The sequence below is a fragment of the Charadrius vociferus genome, unplaced genomic scaffold (assembly GCF_000708025.1).
Source record: "Charadrius vociferus isolate BGI_N301 unplaced genomic scaffold, ASM70802v2 scaffold61, whole genome shotgun sequence".
Taxonomy (NCBI): Eukaryota; Metazoa; Chordata; class Aves; order Charadriiformes; family Charadriidae; genus Charadrius; species Charadrius vociferus.
Genome location: NW_009646945.1, coordinates 3,109,945 through 3,130,616, shown reverse-complemented (window position 1 = coordinate 3,130,616; position 20,672 = coordinate 3,109,945). Strand labels below are relative to the sequence as shown.

At 41.8% G+C, this 20,672-nt stretch overlaps 1 protein-coding gene across 1 annotated transcript in view; it reads right to left on the bottom strand.

Annotated features, from left to right (window-relative positions):
- The window catches only part of PARD3 (par-3 family cell polarity regulator), a 480,197-nt gene that overhangs the window by 413,133 nt on the left and 46,392 nt on the right, over nucleotides 1-20,672 (bottom strand). The window contains exon 5 of the mRNA XM_009895122.1: nucleotides 11,510-11,635. Coding sequence (XP_009893424.1) covers nucleotides 11,510-11,635 — 126 coding nt within the window. The remainder of the gene's footprint in view (nucleotides 1-11,509; nucleotides 11,636-20,672) is intronic.

Here is a 20,672-nt window from a genome sequence, read left to right as displayed (position 1 = left end):
TCGTCTTCTTGACCAGAAAAGAAAGCAACAAAAAATAACCATTAAAACTAGTGAAGCAATGCCAAGCCCTATTTTGAACAAAAGGTAAATCTTTATGTCTTCTCAACTGAGCTGTAAGTATATCATATAGGAAATTGTGAAAAGTGCTTAATTTTTTCAGCTCAGGACACCGCAATTTGTATCTCCGGAAGTTTTGATTAATATAAGAATGATATGACACTTTGGTGTTCTCAGTCATAACTTGGTCTAAATTAGCAATACCCGTCTTTGTAACAAAGTCAATGTTGGCAGAAGACACAGAGAAATGACTGCAATCGCATGCAGAGTAACAGCGTTAGAAATATACTCAAATGCATCATAATATTCCACCTAGAATTATACCTTCAAGCCCTGTAAAACCAAAGTAATTATCTTTCTTCTCTTCTGCTAAACAAATTAGAGAGTATCCTCTACTTGGTCAAACCTGAGTTTGAAACCTCCAGTTTCTAGTTCTTTATGTGCTTTGAGAAACTAACCTTACTGGAAATGTTTTCAATGTTAACAGCATAATTATATTTTATATATACACACACACATATATACAGAATCTGAGAATTCTTCATGACTAATGGCAAAAACAAGTTTCACATAGGATTGATTAAAAACAAAAACTAGAAAAGCACCCTTATTCATTTATGCGCAGCTCACATGTTCACAGAAAAGTAGTATTTTTTCACAGAAAAATAGTATTTTTTAAGGTACTGCAACTTTTATGTTCTGTAACTAACTCCTTTAAAACAATTATGGTACATTTGAGACTAAGAAGAACAAGCAGCAAACTCTGTCTAACAAGCTGTAGGAAAAAAAACAGGTTCTTAGAAACTATACAATTTAGTCCACCACCAAAATGGAGATAGAAGAAGGTTCTAGCATCTCTTGCTAACTTCGAATGATCAGGATCGGCGCAGAACCAATGCTGCTGTTACGTACATTAAGACAGTGTCTTAGGCTCCACTGAAGAGGAAAAAAGACTGCTTGCTGTTCTGTAACATGCAGCAGAGTAAAAATAAAAGAGCTTGCTGAACAGAAATAGATTAAAACACAGCACGTTTTTGACTGTTTCAGCATATGTTTTAGATAGCACACACTAACAGCTCCCCAGCCAGTACTACATCAATCTAACCAAAGTTTTAAACCATTTCATCTAACCACAGCCTCCATCCATGTATTTTTGCAAAACATTTCAAATTAATTAATTTAACTTTGCAAGTATTCCCCTAGCAACCAACAGGCCTTTGTTAAGTTTCTTCTATTCTACATTAATAGCAACAGCACTGTTAAAAATACAATGAAAGTTTCAATAACTGGGATGAAAATATGTTTAAAAAAAAAATCCCTCATACTTTTTCAAATAGCAAGATGTCTGGCCTGACAGAAGTCTGCAAGCATCAAAATAACAACCTTGTATATACGAAACCCACTCTCCAGTTCTTATTTTTAAAGCCAAGAACACTGTTCTTAAAGAGAAAATCTGCCGCAAGAAATTTGGATTCTCAGATTTCTGTCATGCTCTATTTTGACTCAGTGGGGGGGGAAAAAAAATACTATGTATGCTTACACAATTGAAAATATTAAGTGAAAGAAAATCATTTTCAGGAGCCTGAACATGCATTTTTATTTTCCAGGTAGGGGCTTGCTTTCTAGTGGAGAATTCCTCAACTGAGCAGAAAGTCTTACTTTTATGTGCTTTTTCGTCCAGGCAAGTACCTCACCACTGCCTACAGAGGAAAGCCCCAGTGCCCGCGGGACGAGCCAACTGCACACCAAGTCAGGTAGACACGACACGTACGTGACACCTACGTCGTCACCCGGGGACTGGGCTGCGCCACGGCTGTCCCAGAGCGGCTGCTGATGCTGGGAGAATTCCCAGGGAAGCTCCCAGTCTATACATAGTGAGCTGTTCCGATGCAGAGGGGTCATGAACTCTCTTACTTTGGTAAGACACAGAGCAAGACCTACCAGCTGCAAGCCAGGGATAAAGCTGGCCGGGGGCCTTTGCCATCTCCCGGGCAGGCAGCATCTCCCACTCACAGCCCTGCACCCCTTCAAAATTAAAGGGAGAGGAGGAGGAAATCAAACTTTTGCTGGATGTCAATGCATCACACCAGAAGGAGAGGCAAGAAACTTATTCATTTAGTCCTCAATTTAAAAACCAGACTGTTTACACCAGTAGATGTAATAGGTCGCATGACTGTGAAGTCGGTGGGGGGACAGAAACACGGTGCGCACAGGGCAATGCAGGAGGAAGAATTGCACTCTCCCGCCTGTGGTGAATCACACGCTGACTCACAGCAACACCCTCGGCCAGGCCAGACTTCTGTTCCAAGTTCACATGCGTAGATTTCATCAGGAGGTTTGCACTGAGCAGTAAAATTTAGTCCTAATAACATTTTATTTTGCTGGATGAGTCACACCTCTTCTACTCTTCCTATTTTCTAAAAGGCTGATTGCATTTCACTGTTCTTTTACATAGCTTGCAGGTTGTTAGACTAGGAATGCAGTTCCCTTCCCGTCTAGAAAGACTACGTACAACACAACAATTAGTAATAAAGTAAAATTTTGCCATTTGAAAGAAGAGAAATGTTTTAGACAGCTTAGAGATACTAGCAATTCTCAACGTTTTCTTAAATGCAAGCTTCTTGAAAACCAAACTTAAGTGGAAAAATGTCAGTTTTGGCAAAGCTTTCATTTGATATGAGACTTTCTAGTTGCTGACACTTCTGTCTCTTCTAAGATATTCAACATCTGGGCTGCAAGAGATGCAGGTTTGTGGAGCGCCCTGCAGAGTACAGCCTTGCTGCTGGACCTCCCACCTCCCGGCTGAGCGCCCTGCCCGGGGGAGATGTCCTCTCCAAACAGCCCCCTCATGCATTTTAGGAAACAGGTTTTTACAAAAAGCTGCCCCTTTCATCAAAATGCTGTAAAAATACTAAAACCTTACTTATTTTCACACAACAGAAGATTTGTTCCCTAGTTAGTTCTATTATTTAAAACCATGATTTCAAAATTTACTTAGCTTTAGCAAGAAGGAAAAAATATTTTAAACTGCCTTGGGCTCAAAACTTTCAGACTTCACAGTCAACCAATGTTCTAAATTATAAATACAGAAAAAAATACACATTATTTTGAACTCTGGGATTTTTCATGCTTCCTGTGAGAAGTACAATCTTGTTGTACAATACAATATAACACGTTAAGTCTATATGACCTTTTCTCTGCACTGGTCTGTAAAGTAAGAGTAAAAACAGACATATTTATGCTGTTAATTCAGAACGTGTTGTAGTTGGTAAAATGAAACAAATCAATCAGAATTCAGCTCACTGATGTTTTAAAGGTCATTTATATCCTCATACACAGTAAATCTAATAAAAATTCTTATACTTTGAATTTTAAATCAGTCTTACTTGGATGACTGATTTAAAGACGTTTTAAAGACTTTTTAAGAAATTTAAAAAGAAAAGACTTCCTTGAAGTTTTATTAGTCCACCACATGGCCTTGGATAAGCCACACACCTCTTTCAAGGTTCACAGGAAAAAGGGCATGTCTTAAAAACAGCTACTCTTCCAAACATTAGGAAAAAAAAAGAGAATTGTGCCTAAGCTTTCCTATTCACATGCGCTCAAAAGACAAATGTTACACTGCAACAATTGAGATCAATATACCAATGACAGACATCAGAAATAGTTCCATAAGCAATTATGTCTGCATATATTACTCTGTACATTCAGGATGCAAAATTTGGGACTGGGTCACAACTGAAAAGATGCCTGTATTTTGATTCACAACATCATCATCATGATCAAAAAGGATTAAAAAAAAAAATTACTTCTGCTCACACCTCAAAATCCAAAGACATTTAGACGCAAAGCTTTACTCTGAGCTCACCTTTTTTGTGCTCATCAAAACCAGGTGAGACTTGTAGAAAACGCTTAAGTGAAACAGAGTGAAGAGGAGGTGCATGGGGCACCCCCAGCTCAGCACCGGAGGGCTGCAGGCAGCAGAACTGCAGTCGAGTGTGGGCAGTACTGCCCATGGCGGTGTGGTGACGCCGAGAAGCTCAGTGAGTTGTCCTCCTCCTCGCCCCCCAGCTTACTACTGACATTACCACAGCAGCTAGAGATTTCAGCGGGAACCAGGGTACTGCTTTCCCAGAGATGGAGCATCTGCCCTGGAAAACTTATAGCTCATAGTTGATCTACTTGAAATTATGCTGACCCAACTGAATTTCCTAAAACTCTTTTTTATTATTTCCAGAGAAGATTGTGTATGGACAGGAGTGTCCCACAAGTAAGTACCCATAACCTGTCAAGGCAAAGTTAGGTACTTTTATTTCTGGGACAGCCTTATCCACAGCCTATTTTGGTGCAAGCTCAATGAGATGATATAAGCACTTTCTGCTTCTGTGATGGGGCTGAAGTATGGCCTTTATGGCTGCTACACTGCTTGCATTGCACGGGAGAAGGGCTCTGCCTCCTCGCCTCTGTCTCTGCTCTCCTGGCTACCTCTGAAGCCAAAACCAGAAAATAAAACAGGGCTTCAGACCAGAAGTAAACATTAGCACACTCTAGCCAGCAGCGGAGGAGTTTGGGGAAACTACACAAACCGCTGTAGCACCGCAGCCCCTTCAGAGATTTGGGGGTTTTGTCCCACACCAAGAGGCCTTAAGAGTCTAAATCATAGGGATGAGATACGGGTCAGCGGGGGCAAGCAGGAGGGAGGGCAGAGGCTGCAGTTCAGTGGGTGATGCTCAGCCATCTTTTGGAGATGCACAGAAGCAGCTTGAAACACAGCACAGAAGTGTCACAGGAAAAAGAAGAGAAAAAACATACAAACACAAAACCAGAATTTGTCATTACTAACAGATGTCTGTCCTTTAAAAGGAAAAATCATCATCATTTCAGCCAAACTCTGCAAAATATAGTTTGTCTTTGGACTACAACTCACAGCTCAAATTTTCACAGCCTGGCTCAGACACAGAGGAGATAAGCATAGGGTTTTGTGCAATTAACTTGTATTTAGCTTTAGAATATTTCTGTCTACATAAGTCTCTCCTGTTTCAAATCTTAAAGGAGAAAGGAGATCAAGGAAAGGTTACTCGAAACTTCTGTTTCTTACATTCTCTTTTGATTACAGACTAAATCCAAGAGAGACTACCCAGAAAGGCCAAGATAAACGTGCAACCACATAATTGGTCTGGCTCAAACAGCACTGAAGTCAGGAAAAAGCGCCCCCAACTCCAGAGAGATTCAGCCTGTGCTTGAACGCCGCAATAAACTCTCTTCACTATTTGCCTGAAAAGCCATATAAATAGGCTACAGGAAGTTTTGCCAGGCCCGGGCAGTGATGGTAGATATACCATAAAGAGCCCTTATCTTCTGCCAAGACTTGTATTGCACATCTGCATTGTTTTTCTTGCTCACCCTCCCCAAGTATTTTAAATTGGCATAAAGGACCATATTTCATTCTAGAGAAATTCTTGAATGCTATGTCTTTAGAACGAGTCAATGTTAACAAACATTTGCAAAATTTTGAACTCCAAGTACACAAGAAGCACTTAGGAAGCAAAGCAAATAAACAAAGTTCAGAAATACATTTGATTCCTAACCCATGTGACAAGTAAAGAAGAAAATTGTCATTTTGCTATAGGGCAGGTACCGTCCTGTGATACAGGGCAGTTGGCACACATGAGTAAGTAATGAAAGTGTGGCATTATACATAAGATGCCTATAAAACAGCCAGCTCATTAGTTTATATGACTCCCCTCTTCCCCAGATAAGAGGAGACTCAGTTTACATCAGAGGACAACTACAAGGAAACTCTCAGACATATCACACGACTTCAGGGACAGCAGGGATAAATTAAGGCATTTCAGTGTAATATGAAGTTTTGGTCAGCTACCACACGCAGGACAGAAAGGAAGACCCTGGAAACTACCAACCTGGCAGCCTCGCCTCTGTGCCTGGGAAGATCATGGAACAGATCCTCCTTGAAGCTATGCTAAGGCACATGGAAGACAGAGAGGTGACTCCAGACAGCCAGCATGGCTTCACCAAGGGCAAGTCCTGCCTGACCAACCTAGTGGCCTTCTATTGATGGAGTCCCTATATCAGTGGACAAGGGAAGAGGTACGGATGTCATCTATATGGTCTTCTGTAAGGCCTTTGACACAGTCCCTCACAACATCCTTCTCTCTGAATTGGAGAGACATGGATTTGATGGATGGACTGTTTGGTGAGGAATTGATTGCATGGTCACATCCACAGGGTGGTGGTCAACAACTCAATGTCCAGATGGAGATCAGTGACAAGTGGTGTCCCTCAGGGGTCCACAATAGGACCAGTACTCTTCAGTATCTTCATCAATGATATAACCAGTGGGATTGAGCACACCTTCAGCAAGCTTGCCGACGACACCAAGCTGAGTGGTGCAGTTGACACACTGGAAGGAAGGGATGCCATCCAGAGGGACCTGGACAGGCCAGAGAAACGGGTCCATGTGAACCTCATGAGGTTCAACTAGGCCAAATGCAGGGTCCTGCTCCTGGGTCGGGGCAATCCCCAGTATCAATACAGGCTGGGGGATGAAGGGATTGAGAGCAGACCTGCTGAGAAAGACTTGGGGGTACTAGTGGATGAAAAGCTGGACATGAGCCAACAACGTGCACTCGCAGCCCAGAAAGCCAATCGCATTCTGGGTTGCATCAAAAGAAGCGTGGCCAGCAGGCCGAGGGAGGTGATTCTGCCCCTCTACTCCGCTCTCATGAGACCCCACCTGGAGTACTGCATCCAGCTCTGGAGCCCTCAGCACAGTACAGACATGGACCTGTTGGAGCGAGACCAGAGAAGGGCCACAAAGACAATCAGAGGGCTGGAGCACCTCTCCTATGAAGACAAGCTGAGGCAGTTGGGGTTGCTCAGCCTGGAGAGGAGAAGACTCTGGGGAGACCTTGTTACAGCCTTTCAGTAGCTAAAGGGGGCCTGCAGGAAAGATGGGGACAAACTTTTTAGCAGGGCCTGTTACGATAGGGCAAGGGGTAATGGCTTTAAACTAAAAAAAGCAAGCTTTAGACTAGATGCAAGGAAGACATTTTTTACGATGATGGTGGTGAAACACTGGAACAGGTTGCCCAGAGAGGTGGCAGATGCTCCATCCCTGGAAACATTCAAGGTCAGGTTGGATGGGGCTTTGAGAAACCTGATCTAGTTGAAGATGCCCCTGCTCATTGCGGGGGAGGCTGGACTAGATGACCTTTAAAGGTCCCTTCCAACCCAAACTATTCTATGATTCTATATACATTTATGTTGCTTACTCTGTTCCTGTTTATGCTGATAAAAGCATTTTGATTACTGTGGTTGAATTACTACTGGAAAATGTTTTGTTTTCAAAAAAAAAAATCTAGACTAAATTATTTTGTAATTCATGATACAGATTTTTTTTCAGCTGCTTTTGGAAAGCAGAAGGGAGAACCAAGGCACACTAAGGAAGGTAGTATTTACCTGTTCAGTTTTCAAAACAAAATGCTAATGCTGACATCCTTGGGGTAATTTATTTATACCCCATCATCTGCAGAAGTCTGGCCTCCTGGAGTGAGTGGCACAGATGACCGCAGGGATGGGGAAGAGGAGCAGTGACAGGGCTGCCCCAACCCAGAGGGGACAGAAGGGAGGTTGAGGTGCCCAAAGTTGGACCAGGCCAGGCCTTGAAGCACACTCCCCTCAGGACAGCACGGCCTCAGCAAGGCTCAAATCACAACCCAGACATCCCACTGGATGGGACATGGCTCTCCACACACCTAACACTGACCCACTGTGATGGGTGGTCCCTGGCAATATAAGCACATTAAGCAAGATCCCTTCCTCAGGCCTCCCTGAGCCCTGCTCCTGCACCCCTCACTCTGACCCGGGTCTTTCTTTCTGCTATTTCTTGTCTCCTTGCTTTGCTTTCACCTGCTCTGCAGGTAAGCAGCTCCCAAATGTTGCCTCTGTGGCATAGTGAAGCACAGTGGGGGAAACAGGGTGGTAAGAGCAACGCCAGCGGTAACACCAGCCCAGGTTGGCTTCAACAGCTATAAAGTAGCCTCAAATTCAACCAATGGGCACTTTGGCCAACAGTGTCAACAACCTTTGTTCTGCTGGATAGTAACTGTTATTCCTCTCACTAGAGCTGGCATCCTGGGACCAAGGGTGAACAAGAACCAGGCATGGAGGGAGGCCTCCTCCATTTTGCCACAAACTATCCCAGATCATGCAAGTAAGGGAGGACAGGAGACTCAGTGGACAAATTCACTGTAGGTCAGCAAAGGGTAACAAGATCCTTCCCAATTTCCTCCCCTCTCCTATTAAAAAAAGAAAAAGCCTAAGTTATATAGGGTTTTCCAATTCCTCTGACAAGCAAGGAGTACAACCATGAAGACCAAGGAAAAGATACCACAGCAGAAAGCCTGGATGTATACTACCTATCTCTGGGGAAGGAAAAACCCATATGCCGCAGCCAGCATAAACCAGGTGACCAGAGATAATGAGGCCACAAATGGCATTCAATATACTCAGAAATATACCACCCAAATACTACAACCCTGCTGAGCAGCTGTTTTTACACACTGCATCCTCACTGCTTAGTAGAGAACAAGAGTCATTCCCAACCAAATGCACTGCTGAGGCTTGTAGCATGAATCCACGTCCATGACCAGCTCCTTACATATCATTACTGGAAGGTACAAAACGCAGAGGAGGAAGGCAGTCCTCCTGCAAGTTAAGGAAGTTCACTCAGCAGTCACATGCACCTGGTTATTTCAATGATCCTTAAGTCAAAGCATCCTCCAACCACCCGAGGTCCAACGTTCCCTCTCCTGCCAACACCCCGTGCCCAAGCCTGTCACACACATAGCAGCCTTTTGGCATTCACCACGTAGGTACCAAAGGAGCTTCAGCATCTGTGCCACTTTGCACAGAGTCCTTCAAATGCTGTCTGGCTCTGATGAAGCCTTGAACATCTGATACATAGCCCCAACACACAAAAAAAAAAACCCCACACACAAAAAAAAAACCCCAAACCCACCTACATATTTCGCAAGAGATCTTGCAGAAGAACACTAAGCTGCTCTGGTAAATTGCTTTATTGATATTGCAACATCTTAAATATTAAAATAAATAAAAATATAAGAAGATCAGAAATAGCAGCCACCTCTAGGAAACGGTGCATTTGTCCCCCAGAAAACAGAGGGGTTTGTAGCACACATCACTGGAGGGAATTATTATTTTTTTTTAAAGGTATCAGAAATCAGTGAAATCAACAGTCAAATGACAGGCTCCATCAAATTAAGATTTCAGAGGAAATTAAGCAAGTACTCCACAATGATGGAAAGTGAATCTGTGGACAAAGCAAATAAAATACTTTGTGTTCTTTGCTCCAACTCTCAGAGTATTATTAATGTGGCTTTTGCTGTGTACACAAGTTTTAAAGCTAATTACATTCCAAAAATGCTTACCAAAAAAAAAAAAAAATCTGATTTATTGGAGTCTTTAAAATAACAAAGGTTAGCTGAAGAAATGTAGCTATGGGTGCATAAAAATGCAGCTACCACTGCACAGTGTAGAAAGCTCTTCTATACCCAAGAATTTAGCTGCTACATGATATAATACGGAAACCACGACAAAAATGACAAAAGCCAAGATGAACGTAAGCTAGGTTCCTCAATTAGCTGAGTTCACTGGGTAAGACAAAGAAAAACATATTTTATACCAAACTGTGTCTTGCCTTCAGCAGTATTTCACAGATGTCATCCTGGTCTGGTCACTCAAAATGGGGGGCACTGCTCCCCTCCGCATGAAGCACACGCACCAGCACCCAGTCTGTGCTTTGGCTTCTGCTGTTGTGGATGTCTGCTCTTTAAAAGTCCTGAAGACTTTTTTTGTTTGTTTGTTACCTATATTTTTTAAATAACCAACCTGTATATCTTGGTTTGTTTCTTATACCTAGAACTTACAAACCACAAGTAAACTGGACTTACTACAAAAGTAAATAAAACCTCAGTAAATATCCCCACCCAGAGTCACTGGACTGTGAACATAAACACCTCACTGCAAATGCAGTTTGACATATGAAGGCAAGGACAGGTAAACAAAATATGAAGATGGGCAACAGTAAAGTGTTACCTCTGTTCTTCCCATTTCCTGCTGTACCCCACAGGTGCTTCTTTAGGATAAAATTATTGCTTTGATTAAATGTCTGGTACACCTATGTATGTTTATAGGCCTTGTACTGCACCCTGACTCAGTTTTGAGTTTACTAGCGTGTATTTTAAACAAGCCCTTTTTTTTTCCCTTTTTTAATGCTTTTGATTAATCATTTCTTCTTGCAGGAGTCAAATGATGTGCATTCCACTTAAGTGGGCTCAGGCTTCCCTTCCTGCTGTACCTCAGTCCACATTTGTCCTCGCCAGTGCATCATTTCTCTCCAGTGCAGAGCTTTAAGAAAGGCAGCTGGCTCTGAAATGCAGACAGACTGTGTCCAGAACCAGTGCCAGAAACCCTCTACGATGCACTGCAAAAAGGACTCTGCAATAGCCACGTATATTCCGCAGTCTCTTCCATTTTCTGCAAATTCCTGCCTCCGTTAAAAACACGCTATTGACTTGCTAGCAAACTTTTAAGTACATGCAAACAATTTGCTTTTCCCTTATTACAATTATTCATTGATTTAGACTGAAAGAAGTTCATATTTTTAAAATCTGAAAGAAAAATTATAGGCAAGTCTCCCCCACCTTGTCTGGAAAGAACATGCCTCCTCGAGGCGGCGGGGGGGAAAGAAGGATACAGCGAGAGCAGAGAGTGGAGGAGGGTTTGAATACATGCTTGGGGTTTTTCATTTTGCTTTTAGTTATTTGTTTTCTTTTTAACCTGATTTTATTATTATTATTTTAACTTCACAGCTATCCTCAAGTGTCAGAAGATTTAGGAGAAAAACATAATTTCTCTGCAAGAACAGTACTTGAGCAGTAGACTTGGGAATACCTGCTTTTCATTTCAAAGTACATTTACCATAATGCTGTATAAATATAGTAAGAATTGCCTCTCAGGAACTCTAGAGAACTCTGTTCTAATGAAACGGGCAGGATGCTTAGTGCCTTCTGTCGTTACAGCATCTGATGGGAATACCGCTACTGGAAAATCTGGAGCAATACTCTCACTTTTATAACCTCAAGTGAGAAGAATTTTGCAGTGTAAGTAAAACATCACCAAAAAAGTATCTTTTCATTAAATCCTGTGCCTTCTATAAGCTTACAAAAGCTTCCAATATTAGGCATTCTTATAAATACTGTGTATCTTCTCTGTTAACTAAATGTATATGTTTACTAAACAGATACTGTAAAAAGCACAAGTGATGCTCACAACACATTACAAACTTTAAATGGGCACCTATACCACTTGCCACAAATACCAATACTCTTAAGTGCTGCATGTGACTTACAGCAGCACGGCCGTGCGAGGAGCTGCTCCGGGTGCCATAAACATCAAACACACCTGCAAACACGAGTACGGTGGCAACACTTTGAAGCCTTCCAACAACCAGTACGCCCAGCTTGGGATGCTGGAGCTGGAACAGGAGGGACAGGGTTAAAGAGAAGGTGCCGCTGGGGTCATGACAGACCAACACACTGTGCCTAGGGAAGCCAGAGGGGTCGCTACCAACGAAAGGACCTACTGTAGGTGCAGAGGACCATGGAGAAGACCATGCGCCACTTAACGAGCCTCCTCAGTAAATTTCAACCTCTACAAGCATCTACTTTGCAATATAGTTCTTTGTCAGTCACTAAAGCTTCCTTCATAACCTGTTTCAGGACTGGGGCAAGCCCAGCGGTTAACAGAAACCAGCAGTACTATGGTAAGAAGCACAAGGCTACAGGCACAGGCCTCTCAATTAAGGCGCCCATAACAAAGCAATGAAACATACATGAAGGTAACCTTAATGCTATCATCATCTGCCTCGTCAGGTTTTAAATGAGCTTCTGAAATTAACTGCAAATCTTGACATACAATAAAACTTGCAGTAAAACAAACCTTACTACTCCATGGAAAGGATTTACCAATTTTTGTTTATTTTCAGAAGCATCTCCTGAAGTTTTCTGATGATTAAAACAGCGATCTCCTCACAGCCTGAGGGTACTACAGAATTCACAGTTTCATTGGAAAAAGAGCAAAACCACACCAGTAAAGTCTTTTTCCCTTTTACAACAACAATTGATTTTATACTAAAATATTTTATTAGTAGAATCTTGAATTTGAAATCTTTCATCAACAGCAGAAAACCCCGCAGGTGACTAGACAAATAGCAAGACTGCCTCCAAAAAAAAAAGTAAAGTGAAACTTAATGTAATTGTTCACACTTAAATACCTTTGCTAATAACTAAATAAATGAGTAAATAAAGTTAATAAATGCCTGAATGATCAATTGAGAGGAAAACAGAGCATGATGGTACCAGGGCAGGACAGGGAGAGCCCCCACCTTCCATCACTGTCTGTGCATTTCAGTGGGGCAACACAACGAAACCCCATTTCTTCCCTTTGAGAAGGGCAGTCACACTACTAGGCATCAGCTGCAGACATTAGTACCAAACCATGAGGAAAACCAGCAGATTTTTACATCACAGCAGACCTATTTGCAGATCCAGCAATGCCACATTTTGGTGTCGTTTGTTGAGGCTGGCAGGCAGCAGCACAAAGAAACCCCAGTGGAAGAGCCTGGTTTCTGCAGTGGCACATCTCACTATCTCATCCTCCACCTCCAGGTACCTTTAGTCAGGGATGGAGTTCAGCTTATATAGACAGAGCTCAGAAATCTCAGTTAAAAATAAAAAATATCAATATACATGTACCCCACCACCTACTGCTCTAGCGGCCATGTAGTAGTTTGTCACACTATTAAGAAAAACAGTGTCTCTCTCAAACAGAGCAGGACTTCCACATTCTGATGCAGCACGAAGACACAATCAAGATGTGCAGATTCACTTAGCTCAGGTCTTTCTGTTCCTCCTGCACCTCATTATCCCTGTCTTGCCTAACACTAAGGCTCCAACCCACGCCTCCCGACTACAGTAGCTCAACAGCAAACCAAAGGGTGCACGCTGACTAAATAAACTTCAGTAAAATCACCACCACCACTCAAAATCAAGGCTTGTAATCAGTTTGCTGTCATCGTAAGGGCGTCCCCTTCCCAAAGCAGACACACCCATCTTCTGCCTCACTTGGATTATACCCATCCTATTTATTATGCTTTAAACTAGTCCTATTTTTAACCCTTCTGCTCCTTCCTTAAATGCAGATACCTCCAGTCCTTCTCCTTCTGTTCTCAGCTGTATCATTCAGACAACATAATGCCTGAACAGAACAAAATATTTTGTCTCTGTCCTTCATGATTTTATTTAATTTTTAAATCAATTTACAAAGCAAGAAACAGGGATCATGGAAGCCAAGACAATGCAGCAATGGAAAAGCAATGAGATATTCCACCCAAGGAAAATTGCTGTCTACTGAAATGAAATACAAGCTTCTTTTTGTTGTCATCAAAGAATTAACTAGAGGAACATGCCAATAATTTATAAAGGAGTAGACACGAGCGTAAATGATGGGGGGGAGGGAAGACCTACTAGCTCCTGTGCTGCAGAGAGGCAGAAGACCATGATGGCTAAAGAGCAGGAATTTTTACTCCAGGCCCAATGTTTCTTAAAATAATTATAGATTAATAACTCATAACTCGGACTTGGAAAAACCTCTACATATTCCTCCTATTGATTTCACTGTGACTTGCAGTGGCACAGTATTTCCAATAGAGTCCCAACATCCTGCTGCCTCGGTTTTCCCTTTGTGTAGAAAGAGGAATGTGAATATCAAGCATTCCTATTAAATACGGGAAGGGAAAAAACCATGCAAGTATTTAAAGACAGAAAGATGCTGCCTGCCTGCATTTGGTGTTATTAATGCCTAACTACTAGAACGTGAACCAAATGAAACAAAAAGCTAGCTGGCTGCAAGGAAGAATAGTCTTCCTTAGTGGGAGTTGGCTTTCTGGGTTGGGTGGTTTTTTTGAGTTATCGACGGTGATGGCAGCATCAGCACGGTAACATCTTCACGAGCTCAAGGAGGACATTAAATTGACTGCCTGATGACTTTAACTCCAAGTCACCCCAGGGTACACTCAGGCAACTTTCTCTTTCCTCCAGCTCTCCCATGATTACACACAAACTCGCAATTTTCAAATGTTTCCCTTCCTGCTTCCTGTCTTTTTTTTCACGTACAGCACAAATGCTTCCTTGGTCCCGCTCCTCACAGGCAGACTGCTCTCCCTTCCCCTCCCCCAGCCCTCTCCAATGGACTTTTAAGCAAAAAAAAAAAAAAAAAAAGTCTTTCACAACTTTTTTTTCTCACAAATTTTGTCCAAAGGCTACAGGAGTTTCTGGTCCACTTCAAAGCGTTGCTGGCAGGGCCGTAACTGAACCTTCTTCCCTGTTCAGCACAGGCATTACCGGAGGGATGATTATCCTTCTTGGCCTTATTATTCCCTGCCCCTGGCTACAACATCCTACCCTTCTCCATTCGGGAGCAACCCTACTTGTTCATCAGGTTCTTCCCCATTCCTGATGCTGCTGACATTTTCCAAAGCTTCTCCTAGAGCGACCACTTGCTCACCTCACCTCAAAAAAACCTTTCTCTGTTTTGGCTCCAACCCATTCTCAGCAGCAGACTGTCCTGTCTTCAAGCAGTGTCCCTACAGCCCCAGGGGGAGAGCCGTGCACAGCCTCCCTCCCCAATTCCCTTGTAGCAAGCAGGGAAACGCTGCTACTTCTATGGGATACAGCATCTTGACCTGCAATAAGCTCCTGGTGCAGGTGAAAATCAACTCATTTCATGGTTCAAGATCAAAAAAAACCCCTTAGGATGACAAATGCACAGTGTCTGAACCTGCTATTGATTTCACTGCCAGTCACGGTATCCAAAAAAAAAAAAAAAAAAAAAACACCAAACAAGAACAAGAACCCTAAAAGTCAAAGGAGCCCCCACCCCAGCTATCTACCTGTTCTGAAAGTACACTCCATTTTACAGAGTAAAGGCAGTTCTTTTAAATGTTCTTAAACTGCAGTTCCAAACCCAGGTTAGAGGGCCAAGAGGGCAGAGGACCACTCTGAATTAAGAGTTAATGGTGGAAATGAGAAAGCCGAAGCGTACGATGACGGCAGGCACCAGTACACCAGCCTCCCTGATGAAGTACGCAATTCTTCCTAACAGGTTTTGAGAGTTTCCCTGTACGTTTTTCCCCCATAATCTTTTCACTTGCAGTAAGACAAGCAACATCTGAATGCAATGTAATTGAAAGAGATACGCCTAATAAATTTTCCCCAGAAGGAAGAATTCCTTCTGGCCAGCACTGACACTGGTATATATTTTTACAATGCTAGATAGTAGTATTCCTTCAACTCAGATACCAGCATCTAATGAGTGGAGACATCCTAAATAATTCATAATATATTCTATGTTGAACACCCACCATGCAGAACATAAAAGATTTTAGAGCAGTCCATTTTAAGGCTGGGAGTTACTAATTTGACTACTTCATTTCAAACCACTATTAACTTCAAGACGTTCAAAGCCCACTTGTATCGGCCTGGCAACGTTGGCACAGCAAGAGTTCCAAGAACCTCAAATTTGTGCAAATGTCTGACGTGAATAATCTGAGAAATTAAAAACTTCAAGGAAGTAATTATTAAACTCAGAATTTTAGGATTTACCTGGTGTGAACTTTCACGCTAGCAAGGCCTGACCAGGCAAGTTTTGCACACCAGCAAGGAGCTTGGGTTTTACCCCGAATAGCCAACATGCCATCCAGAAGGCTTCACAGGTCACTGCAGATGGCAAAGCATCTTTCACTTTTCAACAGCATTTAGCCGTACCAATGTGTTCTCTGGCACTTGATCACTAACTCCCTACATCCAGATTTACTGTTTCACAGCTATGACCATTCACGGTACTTTGCATTTGTTCACACTACCCAGAGGAAAAATGCTGTAAATTCAGATTTGTCACCTTTACTTTGGTGCTTTTATTTGATGGATCCACAGACACAAGATTTCGCAGCTATGAAACATCTTTTTTAAGGACACAAACAGCTCCAAGTTCAAAAAAACATGCTGTCAGCATCACGGAAGCAGCTCCTCTGGCTTCACAGTAACAATACCATACATGAATTTAAGTAATTCATGTATATATTCACTGATTAAAGTAACAATACTATAAATTAATTTCAGTACATGCCACTATAAACATCAATGTTCACCGAGACAGAGCAGAATTACAAAGCCAAATGGAAATTGGGGAAGACAGGTAAAGATCACAGGGACTGTCTGCACTGAGGAGCAGAATCGCTTTAAAATATCAGCTGTGTTCCCAAGCGCTCAGTGCCCGCCAGCGCACACACTTATCTGCTAACTCAACAAACACACACTTAAATCCCGTGGGGAAAAACACTGGGTAAGACCCACACTGGGAAAAAAAAATAATAATCCAGTGATACACCGGGGGGGGATTATGAAGGATTATGGTGAGCAGCAGTGCAGAACCAAAAAGAAAGCTCCCTGATAGCCATACCAGTATCCAGTCTCGAGAAAGAAGGTGGGGTTTGTGGAGGGTTTGTTAATTAAAAAAAAGGCTTTCTAAAAGGATTTAAAGGATTTTATGATCACTAGGTTAATAAGCACCAGGTTGCAGTAGGGTTTTTCATTGCTCACATAAATGAAGACATGGCTTGCAAAGCAATGAACAGAAATATATTTTCATCTTCCAGACCCTGTAACTTCAACACCATACCGTTCCGGCAGCAAAAAATCTTGTTTCAGTGGTAAACTGCAAGCTTGGAAAGGGACAGGTTTGCAGCCCTGAAACAATTCTCAGTATTTTGCTGAGCAATGGAAAGCAATAAATATTATAACAATAGGGACTACAAGAATCTCAGTTCAAGAACAACACTAGCAGTGGTACAGACCCCCCGATACCTGTCCATCCTGAACTGGAAACATTACATTTCAAGACTGCAAATGAGTATTTCACCTCCCAGTACTTCTGAATTCAACATACAGTGACAACTTGACTGTGTGTGATAGTATTTATGCCAAGACATTACAGATATAATGAAAGATTTCCCTCTTAAACTCTTATAAAGAACTGTAAAAAGTTTTACTACCAAATTTACCAATACTGCCAAGTCGTTAGCTTCAACTTTGCTCCAAAACAGTGCAAGTAACAGCCTGCAACTCTACAGACCTGCTTTTCTTTGTAACAGGTTCTCTGTAGGTTAGGGTTACCTGACATTGACTACATCCATAAGGGCATTCCACTAAGAACAACTTTATTTTTTAAATTACATAACATAAATTGCAAAACAATAGTTTGTTTCCCCCAACACACTATATAACAACTCCCTACTTGCAAGAACAACTGTTTTCTTCCTATACCTTTTAATTAGAGTTACAAAATGTTTACATTAGAGGGAACAAGTGCACTGATTTCTTTTCAAACAGCTTCTAGATCTGCTGCAACACGCCTACAGATCCAATTGACACCACTTTTCACTACACAGAGTGGTTATACAACCCTGCTACTTCTCTTGCACTTTTTCCAGGGCTCTCAATATTTATTCATCACATGTCATATGCAAGAGTAAGGCACGTGTAAAACCCATTTGCCCCTATCTCGTCACCACTTAGCTATCCAGTTTCAAAGCTGTGGAAAGAGCAGGGTTGCAGATCTTCAAATGCATTTCAGTTCAGTGCATTATTAGGTTGAAATAAGTAATTTTAAATTATTTCCTCTACCATTGGTAACAAAGTCAGAGTTAAGTTCTACCCAACTAGGAAGCAGCAAAGACAAAAAAAAAAATTATATGATAGATATGAACTGGTTATTACGCTCCTTTTTTAAACCTGAACTAATACCTGTTGGGTTTGGAAAGTTTATCTGAGCTTATTTAGAACAATATATGTATGATTTTTCTAAACATTTTGCTTCCTAAGTGTCTGACCTTAAAAAAAAAAAAAGTCTTATTTCATCAGTAATTTGATTAAGTGCCTCAAGTGGGAGGAGCTGAGGAGTCCTCATCCATCCTCCCAAGAACAGACGCAAAGAAGCATTTCTCAACACGTTTAAACTCCATGGAATTGAGTACTCCACAGAGTACAAAGAATTCTGGATTTCTCAACTCATTGCTGAAGTACAATCTCATGCAGACATCGTCCAGCCCTCACACCATCCTGCAAGGCACAAACATTTTTATCCAAAGTAAAGAATAAACGCAACCTACCTATGGCCACACACTGAGCTAGCAGCAGAGATTTTTAGGGAGGTCGCTTGGGTTTTTTCCATGCATATGCTTACTTTTACGTACAGCAAGTAGCCACTTAGCAAGATCACATGCTGGTGTAAAAGAGGATCTGTAACAAGATGTATGTAACGGATGGGATCCACTTGAGCAATCTGCATAGTCTGCACTGGAAATGCGCGTACCTAAGTAATTGCAGGCATGCTGCAGCCAGCTCCCAAACTCTAAAAACAGAGCTATTTCACATGGCTACTTCAGGACAAGGTGAATCACATCTTAAAATGATGTATTTCTCTGCACCGACTCTAAACAGAGGCTGTGGAGCCCAGACCAGCTGTAGACACCAACCTTGCAGATTAAAAATTAGGCTCTACACATCAAACTGAGCTGGGGTGAGGGAGATGAAGATAACCTATCTCAGCATGAGGATATCGATCTGCAACATCAAGAAGAAAAAGAGCTGCAATTAGAGCTTTGTGCAGAGTCCCTATGTACAGCAATAGCATTTCATATAAGAATCTGTGCTACAAAAGTATCTTAAACTACCCAAGAGAAGCTGACAGTTACACAGACCAACCTGGGTAACTCTTCCAAAATCTTCCAAACTGGGTTTTAATTCTCAGTATTGAATATGAAACAAAAACGAAGGTAAGGATTTCGGTGATGACAGCGTGCACATCTAGTGATGTGCAACAGCTCTCACTCCGACATTAGACCTCATAATGGCAAACACTCTCAGTGGCTAAAACATGACAAGTACAAGCCTTTCCATTGAAAAAATCAGCATCTTTTTTTCTCCCTGTTGGAGGCAAAAGAACCCATTTTTTTTCCCCCTTCTCACGGAAACCTTGGCACACACTCCCACCTTGGTGTGAGCATGTAAGTTCAACCTATTTCTCTCAATACACGCCTACAGCTTCAATACAGCCCTGTGGTGCTGGGTCCACACACGCCAACAGAGCTGGCTGTCTGACGCAGTTATCGTGCTAGCTGATTCACTGTTTCATTTATTGTTGGCTTCCGATTGCAGATACACCTTCAACCAGCAGAGCATTTACCCTCAGCAATGATACTGGGTTTGGTTTCTTTCACAATGATTCACATTTTGTATTACGTAAGTCCAGAGTGCTCACTAGGTGTCTGGCATCGTGTCATTAAATAAAAAGAGATACTAGCATCACAAGAGTCACAAGATAGTAAAGTTTGGGGTGGTTTTTTTATTATTATTAAAAATACTGACTTTTGGGGGGATGAATATTAATTTTGTGAAATAGCAATAGAGGATGAGTCTGTATGTTCTCTAACAACAGTTAGAGACTGTTGACTCTAGAGACTCAGTCCAGGAAACATAAGATGTCCCATGTTACAATGAACACTTTGCTTAGTCTTCAGAACCACATTTACTGCTGCAAATGGACAATTTTTAACCTAAATCATATGGGGAGGGGAATATATATCCAGTAAAGAGCACAAGATATGTCAGTACTTATAATCAAATATCTCAAAGCCTGTTCTATTACAATTCCTACAGCACTTCTGTGCAGCAAATGAGTGAGGGCAACTTGTGTATCTGAGGTGGCTTCCAGGCAATGAGATCCAGTATGTGTTTCTACAGACTGTCAGTACTGAAGAACAGCTGTCAATACACAAGGCTACCCAAATGCAAATCTCAAGAACTCACTGCTCACAATCCTAAATCTAGAATATAAAACAGATAAATGTGCTAAAGTAAGGACTGCATTGACTCTTGAGCGTGTGAAGGTACGAGACCTGTGATTTCTTAGATCTCTCATCCCAAACTGAGGGCCAGCTGGCTCCATTCCCTGTCCCACTTGCACAAGAGGCGCGTATTGCTAAAGCAGCAAGTGTTGCATATTTGTGAGAGCCTGGAGACACCAATGATTGTGAACGTTAAAAAACCTTCATTTCTTGCATGAAATCTGATTACCAAACACCACAAAATCGTGCTCAGATTTTCTGGTTTTTCTTTTGCCCTTGCAAACAGCTATCTGAATTGCTGACTCCACTCACCAGTGAACGGGCTTCTCTCAAAGAGAAAGAGTTTTAACATTCGTAGGCACAAAGCTGCAAAGGCAGAGACACTGCAGAAAGCAAGTGCATTGCTCATGAGCACAAATAGCAATTCAGCAGAACTGCAGAAAATAAAATTTAGAAGAAAAATTACTGATTTACATCATTGTGGATTTCTTTCTCTAGAAAGAAGATAGGCATCCTGTGAATCTTTAGACTCATGCAATTCATCAGCAGC